Source organism: Phoxinus phoxinus (assembly GCF_949152265.1).
Source record: "Phoxinus phoxinus genome assembly, chromosome: 19".
Taxonomy (NCBI): domain Eukaryota; kingdom Metazoa; phylum Chordata; class Actinopteri; order Cypriniformes; family Leuciscidae; genus Phoxinus; species Phoxinus phoxinus.
Window position 1 is genome coordinate 12,666,575 of NC_136894.1, and position 26,836 is coordinate 12,693,410.

At 37.9% G+C, this 26,836-nt stretch overlaps 1 protein-coding gene across 1 annotated transcript in view; it reads left to right on the plus strand.

The window, feature by feature from the left end:
* The first annotated feature begins 338 nt into the window (after window positions 1-338).
* Window positions 339-26,836, plus strand: part of pard6gb (par-6 family cell polarity regulator gamma b) — a 44,295-nt gene continuing 17,797 nt past the window's right edge. The window contains exons 1-2 of the mRNA XM_079590164.1: window positions 339-757; window positions 7,484-7,706. Coding sequence (XP_079446290.1) covers window positions 632-757; window positions 7,484-7,706 — 349 coding nt within the window. The 5' untranslated portion in view covers window positions 339-631. The remainder of the gene's footprint in view (window positions 758-7,483; window positions 7,707-26,836) is intronic.

Consider the following 26,836-nt stretch of genomic DNA (forward strand, 5'->3'; position numbering starts at 1 on the left):
GCTAAGGAATGGCTCATTAATAATAACAACGTCGAGCTAAAGTTGCTTGGTAACCTTCCTGGAGCATCCAGTCACGTGAAGCTATTATTCATAAGCCAGCCTTCGCCGGAAAGAACCGGCCTGTTTTCTGAGGAGAAAACTGGTCCCGACCAATTCATTTCTTAGAACGAAGTTGTTATTTTGAACAATGAAGAGCAATTTCCATTTTAGGATTTCTAATTTCAAAAAGGAAAAACAAGCTTAAAGTTTCTGTGTTTAACCGAACATTCACTTTGCCAGCTAATTTCCGCCCACTTACTAACGTTCGCTTTTAAGCCAATCGTTACCCCTACCGGACTAGCGTCACGTTATGCATTTAATATTCATAAGCAAAGCCTTCACCATAGTAGGACTGGTAAACTCGTCGGATTCGTTGAGCGAGGGAGCGATGATGTCATATGTGAAAACTTAACCCACTCCCCCTAGTGAGAGGCGCTGATTTGCCTTTCACATAATTTTCTGCAGAAGTTTTGTGAAGTGACCGAGACACCGCTCGACCTCAAGTTAAGAAAAAACTGTCACACAGCCTCCGAGGACTAACTTTTCCTCATCTGGAACGTGGATATTGGACGTTCACTAACGGAACAGGCTTATGAATCGAGCCCATCATCCTGGACGGGCTGAAAAGTTTCAAGCGAGCGAAATGAACCGGAGCTTTAGTAATAAATCGCAATCTTTGCGTAGCTTGAACATGAACGCCGTGGAAGTGAAAAGCAAGGTGGGTTGTATGAAATGCATGCTGGAAAACTATGTTACGAGAATAGTTTCGTTGCATAGTTACTCGATGTTATGTATTTTTAGATGGGAAAAATAGGGATGGCTAACTTTGGTTAGCCCATGTCAAATCATATTATATCATATGAAGTAGTGTGGTCTTTGCATACGTTAGTACTCATTTACTTACGTCAATGTAAAATAACGTTTCCCTCAGCTTTTGAGAATTGCGTTTTGTTTTTCTGCTTAACTTTTAGTCGGCTCCTATAAAATGAGTTGCAACACAACCGTTTTGGCGCTTGAACTGTCACATTAATGTATAGTGTTTATGATTTTGTTTCATGACTTTAGATCTCCAAAAATGATATAAAACCTTCAAATGATCAAGCACAAATCCTGTTTCAGTCTTTCTGTAACTTAGTCTGGTTGCAGCATGTGGCTTTCAGATGTGAGCTTTCTGCTCTTTTGCATAGCTGCTCTCTGAAGTTTTGTGTGTTTGTAATCTTCACATCAGGACAGGTTAAATACTGTCCTCATTTCCAGCTGTCCGAAAATAGTATTCTTACAACACAAGGACTCATTTACACATTTGACAAGAGCAAACACGAAGCTGATTCATTGGGATGGGCTCTTTTATTTGTGTCAGTTTGACAAAGTGAAACTTTTTAGTTTCTTCTCCTCATTTACAGCACATGCTTAAACCACCGTTAACATTGATACTTGAATAATCTCATGAAATGGGATTAAAGGGATAGTTCACCCAAAAAGGAAAATGCTGTTATTGTTTACTCACCCTCATGTTGTTCCAAACCTGTATGAGTTTTTATTTTTATTTGGTTGAACACAAAATAAGATCTTTTGAAGAATGTTGGTAACCAGATAATTGACTGCATTCATTGACTTCCATAGTAGGAAATAAATATTATGAAACTCAATAGGTGCCGTCAAGCGTCAACTGTCTAATTACAACATTCTTCAAAATGTATGTAATGTTCAACATAATAAAGAAACGCATACAGATTTGGAACAACATGAGGGTCAATAAATGATGACAGAATTATTTTTTTTTGGGTGAACTATCCCTTTAAGATGTCTGTCTTTCTGTGTTTTTCTGTCTATCATTCTATTGTACTAGTTCCCTTGAAGAATAGCATGATTTTCATTTATAGATTTATCATCACTCAAAGTGGAGCCATGAAGGCCTTTTATATACAGTAATTGTTATATTTGCCTGGGGAAATATCTGACAAAGCTTGAATCAAGCCTTTACAGAAATAATTCTATATCTGTCAACGCTCGTACTAATGGTGGTGTGGACTATACATATGTTGCAGCCAAGCTGATGGAGACAGTGTCTATCAAGGCGCTGTCATCGAGACCCATTGGAACTAGATGATACATTACATGTCTCTGCTTTCCCATTGGAGATGTCTGTCACTTTATTCACTCTATAGTCAAAAATAAATGAGTGGCTAAAAAAACTCAGTTGTCTTTTGAACTAGACTTTGGCTAGACAAACTTTTATAATGTGGTTATGGATGTGATGGTCCTAATTGTTGGAATGTGTGGGCGACGTGCCCAGATCCAGACTCCGTTGCCATTGTCTGATTATTATTCGCCTCTATTATTCAGTCGTGCTCTAATTCATAACGGGCTGAAAATCCCTGCTACTGTTGTCAATGAAAGGAGCCACTGTTTGGGGGTCTGTAAAGACAAGAGGGCCCCATTACATTTCTCGTTTCTTGGAAGATACCTATGAATGTTGAAATGGTGTCTGGATCAACCCGCTTTCCCACTGAAACCTGGAAGAACCAATACTCGCCCCCCCAAACAAAAGTATCAATGGATGGATTTGTGAAACTTAAACCTGCGAGGCAAGAATGTTTATGGAATTGTTATCCAAGATCTTCCTGCTATGATGTTTGGAACACTGTTTATCAACCACATCTATATTAACATCCCAAAGGATGTGATGCAACGTTGTGATGTCACTAATCTCTCGGTATCACACGTAGTGTTCTTTATGATGTCATCACGATTCACCCAGTTCCGGTACATCACAATCAAGGAAGGGTTGTTCAGAGGAACGTGATGGTGATAAGAGTGCGTGAGGGGGTTTCTGAAATGAACCATGAGGCAATGTTCTTTTGTGAGGAACTGTTTTTTCTTTTCCTCCCACCACTTAATATCTAACGTGTCTAGGGCTTTGTACATCTTCCAGAAACACTCCTCCAACTGCTCTTTCAATTCTGTTTTCCACTGACCAAGCTGGATCTCAATTGGAAATGTACTCTTTGGAACGCTATACTGACATTTGATAAGACTGGGTTTTGGGTACTGTTGAGTGTCACACAAGTATTTAACACAAAGAGCTGTGTATCTATCTGGCTGTAGTGCCGTGTTTTGACTTGCCTGAACCTGTCAGGGTTTGAGGACTGATAAAGTGTTTTCGCTGTTCTCATGTTACTCAGGATTTCGATGTTGGAAATTGGGTATTTTATGCTCTGTGTAGGCCCGTATACTCAATTATCTGAGGTCATGTTATTGTTTTTAGCCTTGGATAACAACAACATTAAGATAGATTCAGATTTACACTCTGTCCTAACCAGATGCGATAAGATTCCAGTAACAAGCAATTTGTACACCAGACGTGACAAAGAGTACATGACGTGTCTAAATCAATCACATAACACAAAATCGTGAAGAGCACGTGGCTCATTCGCAACGAAATGAATAAGTGTATATAATCAAATTACTAAAAATGTAACCATTTTAACATTATTAAAAAAGTAATGCTCTGTGATATTCTAACTTCATTCCAAAACCAGAATTCCCTGCTGTTTGTCACGTATCATTCTTGCAGCTGGTTAGAACAAAAACTCATGTAATAATGTGCAATTTATTATATTTAAGCAAGGGGAAATATCAAGAAAAATCGAATTAGTACTTTCTTGGGTTTTTATGATACCAAAATGTAGGCTAGTGTTTGGTATTAATAAAATTTCATCTTGATACCACAGCAAAAATGTATGTTATTAAATGAAGGCCTGGTGTTTGCACAGACGGGGTTTAGATTAAGGCAGGATTAGACATTAGTTAAATTAGGACATTTTAAATAGCTAGTTTTTATAAATGTGCCTTAGAAAAAAACATTACTGGTGTGCATCTTGAGACAAAACAATGGCACCGATATATTTTAAGATCAAGTTGCTTTTAGTTAAATCCATTCAAACATTAATTTTAGTCTGGGACTAGACTTAAGTCTTGTCTATGGAACTGGGGATACTTTTTTATTTATTTTTACTTTAATTATTTCTCAATCAAATAAATATTATGCAAGCTTTTCATGTTATTTATTATTCAAGTAAACGGTAAGAAACAAAGAAATAATGTTGTCCTTGGCCTACAACCCAGCCATATAACTCCCAATAACAGTAAGAAGTGGCCAAGCCATTAGTGTTAGCAAAATAAAACATTGTCCGAATGTTTCTGGCTCCCAGTTGGGTTATCTATGTTTAAGTAACCTAACCTGATCATTTTACTCTGACTTTAACAATTTGAGCAGCGTATTCAGTAAGGCTAAATTACAACTGTTTGCTGAAGAAACCGTGACTAACATTATCAGTGACTCTCAGGGAAAGAACAACAACAAAAGTATGTCACCATTTAATGTAATTTTAAAACAATTTGTTCTTCACATTAGAAACAGAAAGACTGGAATGAAACATGTGCTTTATTTATTTAGTCAGTGCAGCAGCAGCTCTGATGTCTTGCTGATAAATGGGTTAAATTCTCACACTTACTGTAGGCGGTGGGGTGGATGTTTTCGTAATTCGTATGTGTCTGCAATTGGGCACATTGTCACATGCAGTCAACTTGATCACACACCTGCCACCCCAGAGACCCTGCGAGTGTATTTCTGCTGCTTCACATTTATATTTCATGTGCTAATGACAGGCTGCCACCGGTTAATGTAGGACTCTGGTTCTAGGGGCATAATTACATAGAGCAGCCCAGTCCACGAGTGAATGCTAGGATTCTGCAGACTCAACCGCTGCTGCGAAAGACAAAGTGAGGCCTGTGTTTTTCAGGCTGGATGGGACGACCCACGCATTGAATCAAGACTCGCATCTGCGTGACAAGACACGTGATTCGAGACGTAAACTCAGCTTGACCCCTAGTGAAGGGGACAGACAATTGCCTCTTCCGAATATGTAGGCGAAGATATACTTAAAGCTAGCAACTAAATGTTTGAATCCCACACAACAAGTGATGCTAGAACATAATTGATCTTGGTCATCATTGCACTTCAGGTGACTTTAAATGCTGCCATTATGTGATGGTGTTGTTTAAAATTAAAAGTTTGTGTAGAGATAGAGATATATGTTAGACCACATCCCAATCAGTGCTATTTTAGTATTATTGATAAATTATAATATTTTAGATTTTTTCGTTTTTATTTAAAAAAAAATTGTGTGTAAATTTATGTTTTTGTTTTATTTATGAAGTTTTTATTCGTTTTTGTTTGTTTAAAAAATATTTCAACATTTTTAGGTCATTTAAAAAAAAAAAAAATCAATATTTTTTTTGTAACGGTTTTAGTTAATAACAACAGTGCTCCCAATTTGCATAATATCTGTCCTGTAGAGTAGGATTATTACTTTCCAAATCATAGTACATGAATGGTTTGTTAATGGCATCGCAAAACACTTAAAAAGCAGTGCAGAGGAAAAGTAATGACGTGTCCTGTCATTGTGTGCACGGTCCTGAGTGTGTGTTCTGAGAAGATTGGTTGGGTTTGTTCACCTGTGCAGGGGTGACATCCGCTAGTGTGTGTTGTTGTGGAAGTTCGCTCTGCTTACTCATCATCCAGCATTGTGCTTCACTCTATTGTGTCTCTATCCCTGTTTGACTTCCTCATTACAAACAGCAGAGCTGCAAAGAGGCCTGGCCAAAACACCCTTTATCTCTCAGTGTCACTGTTTTGTGATTTCTGACATGTCTGAAGGCTAAATAGATTAATTCGAAGGCCAGTAAGTAACAGAAATAAGTCTCTTCAGTGTTAGGTGGTGTCAAAAAACAGAGATAAGATAACATGTATTAGGTCTACCTTTAGTTTGAAACTGGATTAAATGAGGTTGGTGTGATTTAACCTTGATAATTCCAGCTGTGGTTCTCATGGTGCTGGAGAATGTGAAAATTGTAAATCTTTGTTTTGGCTGGAAGAAGGTGGGCTACTTTCATTGAAGAGAGATCACACAGCGTGTTGATCCCGGGAGCTGAGAGCGTTCGCCAGCTTTGTGGAACGGCACGCGATTCGTTGTGTGCACGAATCTGGAAAGAAATGCTCGAGCGTGGTTTCTCGAGATCGAAAGCACAAATCATTAGTAAACATAAGACGCTGTGCACGACTACAATGGAAAGAGCGGTAGCGGAAGATTACACTGGCCTTTCTACAACACATCCTGTCTTTACGGGATGAACCAAAATCAAACGATCCCGGGTCAAATCCTGGGACACATTATCCGTGTATTTTCCGGAATCACTGTGTGAAAGGAGCTTTACAGTAATATTCAGGACTCCGGAGCATTTGTTGTCAACACTGACTTGTGACTTGTATTAATAAAATAGCAAATTGCTACTGAAAAGATGTCTTAAATATCTCAGCAATGTATTAAAGTAATTAAACTCACAGCTTCACTCTTAGTAGAGAGATACAATTTACACACGCACAATCTGTCTCTCACTCTTAATTTATTCAAATACATAAATGCAATATTACTGCAATGCTTTGTCTCTGTATCTGATTTAAACTGGGAAGAAAGCTAAATCTAATGGCCTTTAATTTGTCAATTCTGGCAAATGACCAATACTGATACTACATATACGCAGAGTACGCATTCTGCGTAACGCACCAACTACTAAGAGGGACGTAAACAGAGCAGATTGCATAAAATTTCGGAATGAGATCCTACGAATTAATACGAATTGGCAACCAATTTCGCCAAAGCATAAAATATGAGAGTGCGTTCGGTCGATCGATACAGACTTTTTCACATGTTTTTTTGCAGGCTACAAATGCACACTTTAGAGAACCTAACAGCAGGATTTGCAAAAGTTTGCGAGGCGCATGTTATAAAATAATTACAATATTTTCCAGACTATAAGTCACCCCGGAGTATAAGTCGCATCAGTCAAAAAATGCGTCATGAAGAGTAAAAAAACATATACAAATCGCACTGGACTATAAGTCGCATTTATTTAGAAATTAATTTCACAAAATCCAAGAACAAGAACAGACATTTAATCAGACATTTAAAGGCAAGTTATTCAACTACACAATAGCACACAGAACAACAGGCTGAATAGGTGTCCGGTATGTTAACGTAACACATTAACAGTTATTCAGCTACACAATAGCACAAAGAACATATACCTGGGAGGCTGAATAGGCTAAATTAAAAATAAAATAAATATTTTGGCACTGTCAAAATAAAAGTCCTAGTGCTGTCCAAATAAATGTATCCCTCTAAGATGAATCGGCTTATCAATAAGTATGTATGTAAGTTATTGATTATAAGAAAATGCCAAACATTGGCCAGTGTATCGGCCGGCCAGTAATCCGTATCCCCTAATCACGAACGACTGGAAAGATCTGTCAAAATCCCTTTAAATATCAATGTAGAGATGTTTTGTGACAGCATGCTGACTTCTGCGTTTTCTTTTGCAGTATGGAGCAGAGTTCCGCAGGTTTTCAGTGGATCGACTAAAGCCCGGCAAATTTGAGGAATTCTACAAACTCATCATGACAATCCACCGGATTGCAAACATGGAGGTGATGATCGGATACGCCGATGTTCACGGAGACCTCCTCCCCATCAATAACGATGAGAACTTCTGCAAGGCCGTGACCACCGCACACCCCCTGCTGCGACTCTTTATCCAGAGACAAGGTACAAGCTCTTTTACTTCCCACCCACATCCCTTTATTCAAGGTGGATTTTCCTGCTTCATTTGAAGCATTGTCTGGTCGGTGACTCGTCTTGCCTGCATTGTGCTTCACTTTATTGTGAAGATCTTGTTGACTAATCAGTCTTAAGGAAGCCTTGCATACTTGTATTGGTTTCAAGTTCTTCTGACTCCAATTGGGAATCGGTCAGTTAGGGGTTAAAAATCCTGCAGAATGTTGAGTATGAATTAAGTAAATACTTTCAGAGTGATTCAGCCCACAATTTCTGTGGTCCTGTGGTCATGGGAAAATACTGGGTAAATGAGTTCATGTAATCTGTGATTGTATGCTGTGTTTTGAAGCACACAGAGACACAGTCCCAAACATGGCCCTGTGTGCAGTTATTATGTTGTCACCAGCACACATGTGTGTGTGATAGAACCTCTGTGGTCTGGAGATAACTTTCTACAGGAAAGGCTGCTGGTTTTGATGGCAGGGAAGAGAGTGACAGTTCTTTCCTGTGGAGAGACTCCGACTCTTCCTGTAAATCCCAGTGCACCCTTAAAGACAAATCAGCATCCTGTAGCTGAACTATTACAATGTGTGTTAGATACTTTGGCCAGTCCTTTAACATCAGAGATTTGTGTCCAACTGTAGTAACTGCTTTCCAAAATGGTTGGTACTAGTGATAGGGCCGACATATTTGGACATTTTGAGATTATTGGTATTGGATACATGTAGCTTGGTTAAATAAAATGACATGAGTATTTGTTTGCCTTTTTGTCAATTGAAAAATCTGTCCAAACTTGTGAATAATGGATGGTTTCTGTGTTTTAAGTAGGGCTGTGCGATATTGAAGAAAAATGCGATATGCGATAACTCCTTAAATAATGCGATATTCGATATGCGATACGATAATGCTTAAAGTGTGTAAAATAAACTTAAATTATATTTAAAATGATATAACCTACATGTGTTTCACATTATTTTTATGACAAGAAAACATCCTTATAACTTCTGAAAGTGAACATCAGCGTTTTACTGTAGCATAAGAAGTGTTATTTCAACATCAGTGTAAATCACAGGGTTTCAGGTTATCCTACATTAGGTTTATTTAATAAAAGATACTGAATCATAAAATATAAAAATAAAACATTGCTTAGTTCACTGTATGAATTAAATATATCCTGATACTTATTAAAGCTAAAAAAACTTTGTCTTTTGTTCATGACCCCATTTATTGCAAGCTGTTGCGATATGCATATTGCGATATATACATTTGCGATATTTCGATATATTGCGCAGCCCTAGTTTTAAGTCAACATTATTTGCCATTTGCAACCCCATAATTTGACACATTTCCAAGTGAAACCGGATATTCAACAAGAAAAATGACTTTAGCAACTGGGCATTGATTGATTGGAGAAAAGTGGGTGGTTCATATTAAAATAGAGCTATAGCCTACTGGTTTTGTTGAAACAATTTTGCTATTTGCTAACATTAGTTGAGTGATGTCATTCACTAAACAAGTTGTAGCTGGACTTGTTTTAAGCCGTTATCTCAATGTAGATTGATTGTCAGGGATGCATACATTACCTTTCAAAAGTTTGTGGTCAGTAAGTTTATTTATTTATTTTATTTATTAGAGTTGAATACTTCTATTTAGCAAGGATGTATTAAATTGAAATAGAAAATTAATGCTTTTCTTAAAGAATAATAAAAAAAAGTTGTCACAAAAATATTAAGCAGGTAAACTGTTTTCAGCATTGACAATGGGAAATGTTTCTTGAGCAACGAATCGGCATATTTTAATATTTTTTCTGAAGATCATGTGATGTGACCCTGCCGACTGGAGTTGTGGCTGCTGAAAATTCAGCTTTGCATTACAAGAATTAATTACGTTTTAAATTATACTTAACTAGGAAACCACTTTTGTAAAATTGTCATAATATTCATCAAATAAAGTAAAATTGTAATAATATTAAATAAGTGCAGGCTTGGTAATGGACTTCTTTCAGAAACATTACATAATCTTACTGACCCTTAACTTTTATATAGTAGTAGTGTGTTTGTGTGTAGTATGTATGCAGTTTTTTTTTTTTTTTTTTTTTTTGGTGACCTGGGCTTTGCTGTTCATTTGAGGGTTCAGATCGCTCTGTTCTCAAAGAAACTGCAGCCTATAGAAATCAGGTCACAGTCTACTGGTATGGCGGGCATTTCACACAGACAAAAGAGCCACGTGAAAAGAGACAAAAAAGAGAGAGAGAGAGAGAGAGAGGCACCTCAGCAGGCTGGGCTGTGCTCATCTTTCCACATCCACAGATAGGACGCTTCTCTTACCGTGCTTTAAAGGTATGAACGCTGCTCTGCAATTATTTACATACTTCCCCATCTCAGCAGTTACACAACCGTAGTCCAGTAATGCCTTCAAGGAAGACACAATGCATACACACTCCAAGAACAAGCTGTTGCCTCTAAAGCAGGCATTCTGGTTCCTCACACTTAGTGTGTTGAGTTATTTATAGTGATCAGATTTACAATTTTCACCTGGCAGCAAAAACAACAATAGTAGAAACATGTCACAGACTTGCATTGAAGTTTCTATGTTGTATTATATTTTGTTATTGTTATTATTATTAACTGCAGAATATATTCTTATATAAAATTCGATTTCTGCATTAACGGTGGTTAAAAGCATAGGAGGATTTACATTGAGCTTTTCTAGCTTTGGTAAAAAATCGCAAATGTGGTCAAACCGTCCATGCACGTTAAGTTTTACTCTTGACGGCTTGGCTTCCAGTCGTGGATTACGTAAGTCGTGTTTTCTTGCGCCAGCACAAGCTTTTAAGTGGTCAGCAGGATTTGTACTATTATGCTAATTAGTTTCTTTGCTCGTAGCTGTGAGTGCCATTCAGCGCTCATAGTGGCCATTGTGAATGCTGAACAATGAGGTGCTTTCTCACGGTTTGGCTCTGTCTTAACCTGAGCGTGAGTAAGCCCGTAACAGGCAACGCTCGCTGGGCGGTACTGGAGAGTCCAAGCATTCCCGTCAATCATGAGTTCCTGACATAGACATGACTGTGTGTGAGTCAGTGCGAATGAGAGATCATTCCAAGAGCAGAGATACTCATCTTCAGGAGCCAGAAAGGCCACATTGGTTAGGACCACAGATGGATAGGACTGCAGTTTATACATGTAAGCAGTTTCCATTAAAAAAAAATCAAGGACATTTAGAGAGTCTGGTTTATTCTTGACGCATTCCACAGCAGTGCTTGTGCCCCAAAATATATTGGAAATCTGACCTCCAGAACCACTTTTTCGAATGTTTGTTGGCATCCTTTATAAAAATGAAATGTGCACTGCTTCATTTTAATGCAGCATTTGGGGTTAATTATAATAAATATGCATAGACATTAGGGATACGTATTAAAGGGCACCTATTATGCCCCTTTTCACAAGATGTAAAATAAGTCTCTGATGTCCCCAGAGTGTGTATGTGAAGTTTTAGCTCAAAATACCACACAGATAATTTTTTACAGCATGTTTAAATTGTCATTTTTGGGGGGCTGAGAAAAACGCACCATTTTAGCGTCTCCTTTAAAAGTTAATGAGATGCGGTTCCACGCACAGGGGGCGGAGCCTAACCAGCTCGCACTCAGAGCAAGGACAAACTCATCTCACAGAAAGATGATAATATGCCGATATGATGTTAAAAAGCAACTAGTGACCGATACCGATATTTGTCACTTGCTCACTTATTTGAACTTTTGTCATTTTATCTAAAATATATTTCTGTTTTAATCAAGTTTTCAGTTATCAAGTTCAAAAACGCATGCATTAAGGTATACTAGCTAGTTTATTACTGCATCATCAAATCATTTGGGATTAAATCCATTTAACATTCAACAGGCCTATTTGGAATCAAACTTCACTGGTTATGTTGCGGTGTAAAACATTTCAAAATGGTACCGTTCTTAACTATTTTCTCTCATATCGTAAAATAAAGGTTGATGGGCCGCTTGAAGTGCCTACAAGGTTCTACTACTGCAACAGTCTTAACACACATGGACAAAACAGTTTCTTTAAATGCCCCCTGGTGCCAACAAAGCTCAAAAAACTCACAAAACTTTATATTTCTCTTCTTTTTCTTCCTTTCTTTTTCCGCTCCCTTTAACTCCCTCAGAGAGGTCACCAGTGGAGACTTCCTTTATTTAAATGCACTATAAAGATGAGGGGGGGGGGGGGGGGGGGGGGGGGGGGGGGAACAGCCCAGGCAGTCTGGGTTAATTTCCTTTTCTTGAGTTCAGCCAGACATGGACTTGATTTCATGTAGCAGACACTGACTCAGGGCTTACTAATGCCCAGACCCAGAAGCAGAGCTCACCCCTGCAGAGACAGACACTGGGGACTTCCACACCAGAGCATTGTGGGAAAGACCCACCTGATGTGCACCTGTCCTGGCCTGTGGTTGGCCAGATGCACAGAAACACCCCCTAGATCTCAGGGTAATGACTAATCTAGGGTTAAAGGAAATGAATGTAACGGATTCTTGCACATATTCAATGATGGGGAGGAACTAACTAAAAGTAGCAATGCTACTTAAGTAATTTTTTTCAGTAGTGTGACAGTAGTTTGGCTGTTTTCAAAATGACTTAAGATTTCCAGTAACAAACAACTTGCACCCCCCCACACAGCCAATCAATCAAGCTGATCATGTGCTGATCAAAGGATCATGTGACACTGAAGACTGTTGTAGTGGCTGTTGAAAAGGCTTTAACATCAAAAATCTTACTGACCCCAAACTTTTGACCAGTAGTATGGTTATGACTCCGTACAATTAATGAGTGTAAATACAAGTTAATTGTTTGTTTCGTAGTTGCTTGAAGAGCATCTAACTACTTTTTTCTCTCTCTATCTCTTTTCTCTCCTCGGAAGTATAAGATTTGAGGATTGTTTTGAATTTGCATAGTTATTACAGAAGGGAAATGAACAAGATTCATAGGTCTGGGAACATGACCCAGAAGTTTTGTTTTCCTTATGTAATCCGCTCCATCATGTCTTTGTTTGTGACAATAATAAACTGAAGACAAATCTGCTGTCCTGGTTTGAAGCTTCAGACTGTTCATCTTTGTCATGCAGCATCTGTTGCCTAAAAATGAACATTTGAATCATAAGTGGGGTTTTTTTCTCCCTTACTGTGAAAGTTTAGAGGATAAAAACACAGGCATGTGTTCTTAGTTTTTTTTTTTTTCAAGCCCAAATTAGAAATGAGGTTGATTGAGAACACATGTCCTGCCCTGTCCTGTCGGAAGTCTTCATAGCGTGTTAGAGGGGTGGCTACAACTTTATGGTTGATGTAAAATGAGATTATGTATCATAATTTACTCTGTTTTTCTTTACTTGTCCTTTGGCAGTATATGTTATATTTGTGGCCTTTGTTTCTGCTGGTCAATTATAACCATAACTGACCAATCATGTAAACCTATCTTGTTAAAAGAATGTTAAAGGTTAAGCAAGTTAAGTTGTGTGTCATGCTGTTGAATACTACTGACTGTAATTTCAACTTCAGTCCCTGAGTTTGTAAAAACAAACAAACTATGTTGTTGAACGGTCTAAATCTGTTCTGGGCGGATGAGCTTCTGGTTGTGTGTGTGTCACACAGACGTTATTCCTGTGGGTGGATGTTTCTCTATGTAAACAACTTCTTGCTGGTATTTTTGTGTATGTTATTATTAATGCTCAAATGTCCCTCCATGTATTTTACATCACACTCATATATTGTATTAAAACCCTCGTAATTTGATACTACTGGTCAGTTTGCTAACAGTTTATTTAAAACTGGCTGCTGTATCAAATTGTCCATTCAAATTTATATGAAAATCATTCAATTCACTGCACTGTAATTGTGCAAAATGGAGCATTAGAAAGTGTGGTGTCTTCGAACTCTTCAATCAAGCATAAAGGATTTATATGTCAGGATATAGTATAAAATCATTTACATTTTCCCCTAAATTCCATGTTTTCTGCACAACAGGTTTACTATTAAAATTAAAATATGGATGAAAAATGGTGATATTGTGTAATAGGGCCTAGGCTATTCCTTAAAATGGTTATTGTTTAACTATTATTATTATTTTTACTTTGAGCCGTAAATTCGAAACAATAGTACATTTCTGTCAAAATTTCATGAAATGCTTGAGTGAACTGAAGTTCATGTCCTCATATAGGCCTAGTGAGACTGCAGATGCTGAAAACACCACGAGTGCCATGTATGCTTGAGTATGTGTAGTAGACGAAACTGCGCCATTCATTCACACTGAGACATACAGAACATGCAGACTTTTTTTTTTTTTTTTTTAAGTCTATTCAAATACTAGTTCATATCACCATTTGATCTTGATTTATTAATCCCAATTCTGTGACATTTTACATTATACAGTAGATTATATTTTTATGGCTGGATTCTGTGATTTCCACATTGCGGAAATCATATGGCCCTGTAATAGATGTATTTGTCTGTATGAATGAGGTTATTCAAGTTCACAGTGACCTACTGTAGATACATTAGGGCTGAGACTAAATACAGGACACACAGAACATCAACAAACATGAACTATCTGTGTTGCTGCGGTTTTTGGAGACACATAGGCTAAACTAAACTGATAAACCCCTCTCTCAGACAAAAGATAAAAGTTTAGATTAGATTTAGGTAAATGTAGATAGGGGTGTAGGAAATGTGGGTCAAGGTCTTTTTAACAGGGTTTGTGTCCCATTTGTGTTTTTGACTGTTTCACTAATGCCAACATTATCACTTAAGCAAACTGACCTCGGGTTAGAAACCACTTACCTCCTACATTTAGCTTCTAAATTTGTCTACTTTTTTTTTTTTTTTTGCAATGTGGCACAAAACACCAATTTTAAATCTGTTATGCGCAATATAGACTATAGTTTCTGACTTGTAAAAATCTAAAACAATGAGCTATTGTGTGGTATTCTTTCACGCTTAAAAAATGAACGGCATTTTGACAGCATGGCATTCGGCCATGCTTGTTAATGGGGGTAAACGTCTTTCTTTGCATGCACTTGTAAATGCGCCTTTTAATCTATACTGGAATGATCTTCAAAGTCTGCCTGCTAAAACTTCAGGAAATTGCTTTTCAAGGCATTCTCTGGCATTGCTAGTTTTGTGCACTTTTAATAGCTAATTTTAGAAGAGTAGCACTCTTAGTTTCTTCCAAAGAGGAAGAAGGGGGGAAAGTCTGAAAACAGTCCACAAGGGATGTCTTGACCGTGACGTGAATAGTAGAGGTGTCAGGGAATCGAGCAGTGAGAAGCTGGAGCAGCATTTGAGATGGGGTTTCTTTTGAAAATGAGTCATGGACTATCTTTATGATTGGTCTTCATTTTGATGACCTGATATTGACTCTTAAAATGATTATTCTGTTAATGTGTGAACTAGGGCTGCACGATATTGGAAAAAAATTACATTGCGATATTTTTTCCCCCAACGATATATATTGCGATATTGAGAGCCATAACTCCAGTCTAAAGACAATAATTACCATTCCATGATATTAATAATTTCACTAATAAGCAAGCTTCATTACAAGTGACATAAAGGTCACTTAATATTTTATTCCAAAATTAGAACATTTCTGTAAACACAAAGCAGAACACATTTTTAACAGCAGATTTACACCAACCCCCTGATTGGTTTACAACAATATAACTTAAAATAAATATATTTTTTATAAAACAACTTAAGCATTTTGGTTCACAATCTTTTAAGTCAACTTTTCTTAGCCAAAGTAAAACTGTGTTGGTGTTGGTCATCATAATCATATGAAATAAACAAAATGATATAAAACTTTAATATATTTTGTATTAAATCTTCTAAACAGATTAGAGAACATGTTTCTGTAAACAGAAAAGCCGAACACATTTAAACAGCGGCTTTACCGCCTCTGTCAGCGTCACCACTCCCACCACGCGCATCAAGAGCTGAGGGAGCACCAAAAAAATAGCCTAATGAAAAATCAATAATTCTAATGCCGATATTATTATAGATACAGACCTCCCAAGTCTACCGGAAGTTCCGGGAGTCTCCCGCATATTGATAGCGGCTCACTGATGGCCCGCAAATTAGTTAAAATCTCCGGAATCTAGAGCGAGCGCGCCCGCGAGACAGAGACATGTGTGCTCCAAACCGCGCAGCGCGTGCACGGCAGAGAGGCAGAGAGGGAGAGAGAGCAAGAGACCGTGCGCGTGCCTCATGAAGCGCGTAATATCTCCCGCTGGCGCTACTGTGCTACTACCCTTCACATCGCATGTTCCGACGATGTGACTATCGCTCACTCGCACATCGCGATGTCGATGTTAAAATCGAATATCGTTCAGCCCTAGTGTGAACAAAACTTCACTAAACAATACGTGTAGCACGACTACCATCCAACAATTGCATAAAGCTTTGAGTTTTGTTACTTTTTAAATGTGGCTTTCAAATTATGTAAACTTTATTATGAAATTCAATCAATGTTGTTTTGGCGCTCTTTAATGTTGTGAGCGGCACCGCAGAGCACACATGAACCGATTGTCTCTTCCTCTTTACTACTAGTTATAGCATGAAATAAACATCAATGAACATCAGAAGGTGTGTTTAAAGATGCAGTACATTTTATCAAAATGTATCAAGTTTAATGTAATTTCTCAATCAGTTTACAGTTGTAAACAATGTCACGTAACTTTATATTCATGTCCATAGCCTTTTTTAACATTTTAAGTTTATGGACCATATTACACAGTCATTCTTTAAAAAAAAAAATTATATAGTCATAAAAATAATTAGAGAACAGACACTACAATTAAAAACCGAACGTGTCTGCTCAATGCAGCGTGAGCTGAACGACAGTCGCAGCAGGAGTCAGATTTCAGTTATCTCGAAAGTAAGGAGCTGACTGACAAGTTGATGGTGGAAGATTTGGTTTCAAAGTGCCTATTTGCCAATATTTGGGATTTCAGCCCATTGCTAAAAGGGGAACCTGCAAAGGATTACCGTGTTTTCCGGACTATAAGTCACTTTATTTTCATAGTTTGGCTGGTCCTGCGACTTATAGTCAGGTGCGACTTATATATCTAAATGAATTCATACTGACTGAGATGAACTAAGAGAAAACATTACCGTCTACAGCAGCGCGAGGGCCCTCTGGTTAGCGGAGTTGTTCAGAAGCGACACCGAGGATGAAGAATTCAATGGATTTAGTGTTGTGGAATGAGATCGCGTGAACTTGTTTACCGGTAACTTGTTGGACTCGCTGGCTTATGTTAATTTAGCCTATTCAGCCTCCCAGGTATGTTCTTTATGCTATAGCCTAGTATAGCCTAGTATAACTGTTAATGTGTTACGTTAACATACCGGACACCTCTTCAGCCTGTTGTTCTGAGTGCTATTGTGTAGTTGAATAACTTGCCTTTCAAGATTAAATGTCTGTTCTTGGTCTTGGATTTTGTGAAATAAATTTCTAAACAAATGCGACTTATAGTCCAGTGCAACTTTTATATATGTTTTTTTACTCTTCATGATTTTTTGACTGATGCCATTTTCTATTCCGGAGCGACTTAGTCTTTATAAATACGATAGTTGTGTTTTTCTAGTTGTTGTGTTTTTCATTAAGGATAATAATGAACCCACCATTTAAGCAATTGCCACCCCCAAATTGGTGCTAATTCGTGCATTCATAACGGTGCGTGTCCACTGGTGCGGAGCAGAGCATTCCTATGAATGCTCAACTTTCATTGGAATGAATTGAAAGCACTTGCTCGCTCTGCTCCGCACCGTTATGAATGCACAACTCAGAGCTCTGTAAGTTGTTTACGTTCATTATTGTCATGTCATGTGCTTTGAGACATGAGGTAATTTAACGCAATCTCTCATGATGCTTTGCAGACTCAGCTGTGTGCGTTCATGTGTTTTGAAGAAGGCGTTGCTTTGTAAAGCATTCTGAAGGAGGGTGGAATCTCATGCTTTCAAAGAAATGTCCTACTCTACCTGTAAGTGAGCGTTAGTTAAAGGTAAAGGTATTCTAAATGTAAAAATAGGGTAAATTAGTATGAAAAAATATAATCTAATTTTGGCAGAGAACCAATATGGTTTTGATAAATTAATAAATAAATAACATCCATCTGATTAAGGAGTACAGAGATTTTATTCAAAATCAAGATCAATCGGTGCATCTCTATCTGTAACAAAAGGCAATATCTTTGTAGCTGTTCAGAATTTCACTATAATGTGTTTAAATCCTCTGACATTAGTTTAACTTTTCATACAGTCTAAACTGTTCCTTCATCCTCCCTCTTCTAAGTGTGCTTGTTGTTTTTGGAGGAGAACAACAGGCGTCCCGAACTAATTTTGGTAGCATTTTGATTTTCATTTTTTTGCACGTACGCATCTCGAATCTCCACCACAAAGTGTTAGTTTTAAAGTCTTTTGTACCATGCTTGTGCCCTTAAATGAGGTAGTCCTCCTGATGTTTCGTAAGCGAATCACTTAAATAGCGGTGCTTTTTATAGCATAAATCCTTCTAGAAGTTTCTGTCGTGTTTTCTTCTGTTTCCCCTTCTGTCTGCAGCGGCAGCCAACCACAGGGAACCGTTTGCACATCTGGCTGGTCGAGGCAGCAGAGCCCAGGGGCTTCTGGGAAATCTGTAATGGGAGAATGCCTGGCCTTCCACACATACAGCTTACCCACAGCTGTTTGTTCTCACCATGTGCCGCCACCACAGGCAGGCCTGAAAAATCACTGAACTCTGAATTCAGGAGCAGAAATTAATCTCCCCTCGCTGTGAGATTATTACATCCATGATTGTTTTGATATGGTGTTTATTTGTGCCAAAAATCTGCGTTCCTTTCTGTGCTGTGACTCTTATGTAAGGACAGCAGTGGATTATGCAATTCACGTGCTGCTGGCGAGCAAAGTCGCGTTTGGTCGAGTCCCGGGACAGAGACGGGTCCTGCTGAGATTATTTTTGGCTCTCGTGGAGCTAGAGCAGGACTACGTTTGCCTCTTTCATATGGGGGAAAATAAATAATAAAATGACACTCGAGGTTGAGTTGTTCGTATTCTGGCTGAGTTTAAAGCGTTAGTCACAGTAGAGCGGCTTCACTCCTTTTGTTAGCGGTTACTCTGGATAACGTGCTGCTTTTGTCTGCACAGTGGAGACGAGCCTGAGGCGGTGCCATTAACAGCAACGATTCTCGGAAACATCATAAACATTATTCATAGATTGCCTTTATTTATTTGTTTTGTTTTTTAGAGGAGATGGCAGCTGTCAGGCCATCTTTGATACAGCAGTGTCTCTGTCTGTCTTTCCAGTATAAGTGCTAACCTCTCCAAAACAGTGGGGCAGTTATTTTAAAGGGATAGCCTAGTTCACCCAAAAATTACATTTAGCCCATGATTTTAATCACCGGGCCTGAAGCCATCCTAGGTGTATATGACATTGTTCTTTCAGACGAATACAATCGGAGCTATATTAAAAAATGTCCTGGCTCTTCCAAGCTTTATAATGGAAGTCAATGGGTCCATCAAGCGCAACCATCCATGATAAAAGTGCTCGAAACGGCTCTGGCGGATTAATAAAGGTCTCGTGAAGTGATGCGTTCGTGTAAGAAAAATACCCGTATTTAAAACTTTATCATAGAGTTTATCGATAAAGTTTTAAATATGGATATTTTTCTTACACGAACGCAGTCAATTTTGCCTTGTGTTTAATTACAAAATATATACATTTGTAAGAATATAAATGTGATCTATTTCTGCATATCATTTTATTTGAATTTAAATTAAAGTGTGTGATTTTGTCGCCACTATTAGCACCACAATAACAAAAACAAAGTGATTTTTACAATGGAAGTAATATAATGTAAAGTAAATGGGGCCAATTCTTGGAAGATTTAAAAACAGAAATGTGATGGCCGTTAAAGCTACTAATTGATAGTGGGCATGACCTATGGTGCAATGATGTAGAACCATTCACTGATGTCTTGGTCTAGAGGCAGATGTGACGTCACAGATCCCACAATATCTAAACAAGCTGTTTTTTGGAGCTTGATTAATGAAATGCTCTGCTTATGAGGAGGACGTTTGGTTTTAAGCTATGAAACTTTCAGGATGTTTACAAAAATGTCTTGTATGTCAAGGTGACCCCCTGTGTATTTTTTCTTTCACACTAAAATCATGATATTGAACACTTATATTTTTCCCCTCTTGTGGCTATCCTTTTGAAATCGTGAGTATTTTAACATTTACAAATTGTCAAATTTTCACTTTAAAAGTGCCTTACTATAACAGATACTTGGCCAATCAAAAATGACAACAAGCAATCTTCAATCTGCATCTCCAGACTATTTTATAACATTAGGCATGAGGACTTTCCTCGGTACTAAGACATGAACACAAACCTTTCCACAATTGTTCATCCAGTGTACAGTTATCGGCATAGGCAGAGGGTGAACCAACTCTAGGATAAGGCTAGAAGCGATTGCTCATTAAAAACACATTAAAATAGAATGTCATGAAATAGTTATGCGTCACATATCAACAACCTACACATCCCAGCATAAACGATCTTGTTATTAAAATGGATATGTTCACAAACCACTATAAATTGAACCGGGAAGCATATGTGTGATTTGGCATGGCAGCCAGTTTGAATAATAAATAGCCTAACCATTGCCTTACCTAATGCAGTGAAAGATACATTTTCTTCAAATTCTAAATGGATTAAATATTGCCTAGAAAGCGTGCATAAAAACTCTCGCTTCATAATCTCTAGCTGTCACTCATCTTAATTCGTCACGATCTCACAAAGTTCTGCTAATCGATTAAGCTGACTGTACAATGAATATCTTATTTAGCCTACATAATGTCTACACTTTTTTTGTTACAAGTTCAATTATAACCAGACTATTTGAGTGTGCAGATCTCTGGACAAAAACTCTGGCGTTTTGAGTGGATTCAAACTTAAACACGTTTTATTGGCCATTGCGTTCAAGAAATCATGAGATATGTCTGTGATTGGGTGCATTGCTCAACACTGCAAAAATACGTTGTAAATAGAGAAACCTATTTATATTACTTTCAACAATCTAAATCTGTTTTTCAGTTTATGATGAGAGTATTCGCGAGAGTGTTCAGAGTTCAGCTTGCGCACTGAAAAAAAAAAGTCCGGCTTTTCAGCGATTACTAATCTTGACGCCTCTGATTGGCCATTGTATTCATAAGCTCAACTGAGTTGTGTGTGATTGGTTACAAAACACTGTAAAATGAATAAAAAGTGTGATGCAACATGAGCAGATCTGAATTGAGTGCCGCAATCGACACTTCATTTCATTTTTCATTTTATTACTAAATTTAGTTTAAATGTGCAGGTGCATTTTTGGCCCAAGCCCCCTTTTCATTTTTGACCCGTTGCTAGGCCTTCCCCAGCCTTACACACACTCCACATTTATTGTGCTGTAACCTGGCTGATTTTAGTTTCATTCTGTGCTGGTTACAGTTGCTCTGTGTTCTTCTGCCAAGTGTAGCCTACACGGAAGCCACTGGATGACTGCTGTAAAATGTAGTTGATGTTGTGTGGTCCAGCGTGTGTGGCACATTTAAAGGATGCTGTAAAAGAAAAAAAGAGGGCAGACGCTGTGTGAGCTCTTTGTGTCACTCAGGTGGATTTGAACGGAAACTCTGACACACATTTTCCTGGTGGAATTTCTGAACAAGGACTAGCATAGCTGACATTTCGGATTCACCTTTTTGTTGTTTGTTCTTTCGGTTTCCGTTTTAAAGAATAGATTATATTCTTTCCCTTTGAATTTTGTTATAAAGTCCCTTTGTTTTAGTAGGCTTTTTTTTCTTCAGCATTCTGTAAACCATCCAAAATCAAAATAGTTTTAAACCGGTTTTAATTCCTGGATTCTTCCGTCTTGCGGGCTATAATGTCTCTGTTTTACCACAAACCTCCCTTCTTACAAAGAAAACTTTTCTAGCCTTAAAGGAATATTCCTGGTTCAGAACAGTTTAAGCTCAGTCGACACATTTGTGGCATAATGTTGATTATCACAAGAAATACCGGTAATTGACATGTTCCTCATTTTCATAAAAAAAAGCAAAAAATTCCGAGATACTTATAACTGATGGATGGATCATGGATCTATGTAGTAAAAGTATTTAAAAACAAGCGTATAATGTTTTAAAGCATTTAAATAATTTTTTTCTGTTAAATTAAAACTTGTGTTTTATCTGTAAAGTAGTTCTCAACATTTTTGGGTTATTTTAGGCAGAAAAGGTTTTAAAGTGGTTGTTTTCCACAATAAAATTAGCACTTATATCCACATTGTGGGGCTATGCTATAAAAACTGAGTTGTTTTAACGTTTACAAATTGGTCCCAGGGACAAGACGAAATTACAACGTCAAGAGTGCTGTCGATTTATTGTTAACTTGTATTGAATCCAGAAAATTCCTTTTAAAATCAAGATGATTCTGAAGTAGCGACGGATGTTTTCTTGCATATATTATGGAAAGAGAAAAACAATTAAGAAAGCGTCCTGTCGATTGTGGAGTGGCAGGTTTAATTAATTAAATTGGAGAAGTCTGGCATACGTCACCAAAGATAAATCTTACATGTTCACAGGGAAAAAGGTTTCACAAGGTCAAAAACAAATAATAGACCTATACATGGTTGAATCTTTCACAATAAAACCGAAACTAAAACATGCATTTACAAAGTAGATGGGGTGAATTTAAATTTCATCTCGAGTTTTAAATTGTTATTTTTGGCCAGTTCTTGATTCTTCAGGTCAAGGGATTCATTGCTTTTAAGAAGTAGCCTAATGCTTTCAAATAACCAGCCTTGCCCTGTAACTGTTCACAATAAGAAACCATTTTTGGGTAAGTTCAGCCTTCTGAGAACAACTTACACTGGCTTCTAAGTGACCTTTTCAGGTCACATTGTTCTTCTCCAATAGGGTGGTGTCGAGTGATGCCAAATCTAAGTGAATTCACACAGTCATAAAATACACGTCCCCACTCACCAAATCAGAAAGTGACTCTGAAAGAATGAAACTTGTGTGTTGTCCGGTGTCTAGGTTCTCTGCTTGTTGTTGCAGGGAGGAAGGAAGTGGCGTTCACCAGGATTCTGGAGGCTATAGTTGTTTATCGCCTGGAGCAGAAGTTTGTGGCTTCTGGATTCGTCCCAGTGCCGTGCGGTTGGACTGAGATTTGAGGCCTCAGCCCTGTTCAGGGTGTGTGCTGTGCACCCGGAGAGGTGCATTCTGGGTGACGGTGGTTTAGCCACTCTTCTGAAATTTAACTTGAGGCGCCTGGCTGAGCAAGAGTAGCTGGTTTTTGCAAAGCTTATTCCGGTTCCTTGCTAATTAGGGCTGCTCTCTGGGACGAGACCAGACATGTAGAGCACATGAGCTGTTTATCCTACCACAGCGCTGCTCTTCAAGGGATCTACTCACTTTGATTCAGAGTTTTAAAGGCATGTGTGTGCTTGTTTATCTGAGATTACGCTACACTATTTGAAAAGCAAATGGGTCAGTTTTGAATCATGCAGATGGAAAAAAGTACCTGACGTTATTCTTAAACTGACTAAGTAATCGGATCCGTCTAACAGCTGTCTGTAAAGCGACATTTAGACACATGACTAAAATGTTATCAAAGGCGCCTTTGTGCCCTTTTTTTATTCTTAGCAAGTGAACATCAAGTGTCTTCTCATCAAGTGTATCATTAGCTAGTGTTTTCCCTCCCCACATGCCAAAACTTCTTCAACCTGATTCTTAAAATTCTGATTTGCAGACAGGCCGTCTAGACCATTTCAGACTATTTTTGGTAACAAGACGTGGATGTGTCTTTCGCATATTCTTTCTGACACAGCGGTTTTCTCATCTCTCAGTCAAGACAGAAGTCTGAAATCTGCATATATAATACGTTCTAGAGCAGTTAATTTTGACATTTTGTTTTCTTTTTGTCCTTAGATGAAAATATCCTTAGTTTAGTCAGTATTTCATCATGACAGTCATTCAATATAATCAAGTTTACTCTTGACTAAAAAGGTATTTTAATATATTCAGCGAAAATAACATTTTATGTTTATTTAAACAGTTGATGTGAAACTATCCTTGAAAACAAACAACTAATAACATTACGTTTACTTATTCATTGTCCGTGTTTTAGTGAATTGTTACAGAAAGAACGTATTCACAATGACTTAATATTTTGACAAGGATACATTCACTTTTCTATTTGTGTAATTTTGTGCAGATATAAGTTGTTATATAATGTATAGCTATAGTATAATGTGTATATATATATATATAATTAACCTCATAAGATTGTTTGTATGGAAGTTTTTTCCCGCCACAGAATAAAAAAGGTAATTGCGACTTTCTATCCCACAAATAATGACTTTTTTTCTCATAATTTGGAGTTTACATCTTCTGACTTTTATTTTCTCAGAATTGCTTGATATAAACTCACAATTCTAAGAAAAAAAGGCAGTCTTTTTTTTTTTACTCAGAATTGGACTTTATATCTCTTAAGTTTTAGTGCATTGGTATTATCTTGCAAGTTTTAGTGCATTGGTATTATCTTGCAATGTTCTTTTTTCATATCTTTATAAACAACGCGTTTTAATTTTAAATCCTTTAATTATCATAATGAGACACATTTTTTGTTTTATCTTCAGTTGACAAAAAAAAAAAAAACCTCATAAATGAATAATTTTGGCTGTACATTTATATTATACCTGTCTGGCTGATTTCCTTTGCTTCTCAGACTGTGGTGAAGAGTCTTCTTTGCAATTAAGTCCTCCAAAATTATCTCAGTGGTAGAGGTGGAGGGGGGTCACGCCTACAGCTTTAATAGCTTCAGGATATCGCTGGCTTTGAGATTCTCTTTTTTTCTCAATGATTAGAGAGTAATGGAGATTACAGTGAAAAGAGTTGAAGATCTTAACTAAAAGATTCTAGGTTTGCTGCCCCACCAGGACAACCCATTCCGATGTGTCATTACCACTGTGCCCTCTGTGACGTTCTTAAACACAGGTAGGTGATTGTCCTGGTAACAATTTAGTGTCTGCTAAATGACTACTTACTAAGTCAAATCAGAAGGTCACAGTAAACAACCTGTGACTAGGAAACAGTACACATCCTACTGGAATTCCTTATGGAAAAATAAAGGCAGGGACCCGATAAGGTGGCCCCGGAAAACCTGTATTCCCTCTATTCCAGTGGATGAGTAACAGCTAGTGACCGGTCACTAAACCGTGAAGGAGTAAAGGCCTCGATAAACTTCAGGTGGAGTCAAAGAACGAACTGGTGTGACGTAATTTTGAATAAAATCAGGCCCAAACAAAGTTGTCTTGCAGTTTATTTCTGCCGCCTTTGACATTGAAATCTTCACCGATTCATTTATTTTGTTCAGTCCGTCTAGGTCAGACGTGAGTGAAGCATGAACACACTGGAAAGCTGCTTTAAATGAAGAAATTAAGTGACACTCGCACTGTTTCTTCATATTAAATAATGTAATAGCCAGTTCACACTGAGCGCATTTTTGCTGTTAAAAGAGCGAGACGCAAGAAAAAAAGTGCAAGGTCTAGAGACGTCTTTTAAAACTTCTTTTAACTTGAGCAGCACCCTAAGTGAAGAACAAAAATAAACTTCGCTGTGAGGATATTGGGGCCCCTTTTCCACCAAGTTTATGGGCCTACAACCTTCTGGTAACCAGCAAAGATCTTAAATAACTGTGCCACATCACCCTCTGATTTCAGCTGCAAACCTTATCATAGCTGAATCTCTGAGCCAGCGGTACACACGAGGTCATGAGAACTGCAGGAATGACCCTGCCACCCAGCTCATTTAGGTGGACTTAATTACCAAGAGGACTCTACACCCCCACAGTTACACAGACACACCCTGTCAGTGAGAGGGCTGTTTATGGATCGTTCACAGAACGGTCGTGCTCCTGTCTCTCATGATTTTGGGAGGCTGAGGGCCAAATGTATATTAATTTCTGACTGCACCATCTGGCTACGCATCACACCCACAGAAGTTGCCTCAGATCCCCCCCGTCCCTCCGTCACCCTCTACCTCCCTCTGTCCATTCCTGCATGCATGGGATGAAATGGCTGGAATACTCCCCATCTTCCTGTTGTCTGTGTAAGAAGAGCACACGCATGAATCTTGAGTGAGTTCACAGAAGTTCACGTGGACTACACTGTCATCCATTTTTGCAAAGTTTAGTAAGATTAGGATCTCTATATTTCTGCTTTTAAAGGATTAGTTCACCCCAAAATAAGTTGTCATCATTTACTCGCCCTCATATGATTCCAAAACTATCTGGCTTTATTTTGTGAAACACAAAATTAGATATATATTTTTTAATATGCTCACTTTTTGATGCACTCATAATTAAGCTTTGAATAGGACACCATAAAAGCATCATAAAGTATCGCTATTATATCCCAAATCTGTTTATGTTATATGATATGATTTGTGTGACGATCAGATTTAAAGGTAAGTTATTAAACACTGACGATTTTTGCTTTTAGTGGGCTGATTATCATTGCGAACAGATTGAGTCAGTAAGTTGAGCTTGAGAAGTGGATCATTTCGCTTTGTGAAGTAATCATTCAGGCAGGGTTTTAAATGGGATTTATTGTATAGATGAAATTGGAATCGAGAATTGTCAAATGTTACTGGTATTTGAAATGTTGGTGTCGTAACCTTATTTATTTGAATACAAGTTTACTTGGGTCAAAAATAATGAAAACTGTTTACTTTTTTGTGGTCGGGCCACAAAGTAAAAATTGAACCACTGGTCCATCTGGCCAGTAGAAAAACATCCTTAGTGTTAAGGCCTGATTTATGTTTAATCTTCAATGTGCCAATGAGATCTGGTGCAAAAATGTGGAATCGGCAGTTCGGCACCATATTTATGTAATAATTTTGTGCGCGTTCACTTATGACATATGAAGTCCTATTCAGTATTCAGAAACTTGGCCCGGCCGCTATGATCACACATGTATTTATCCAGTCATCATAACAGGTCATTTACATAGTCTTAAAGGTACAGTAAAAAT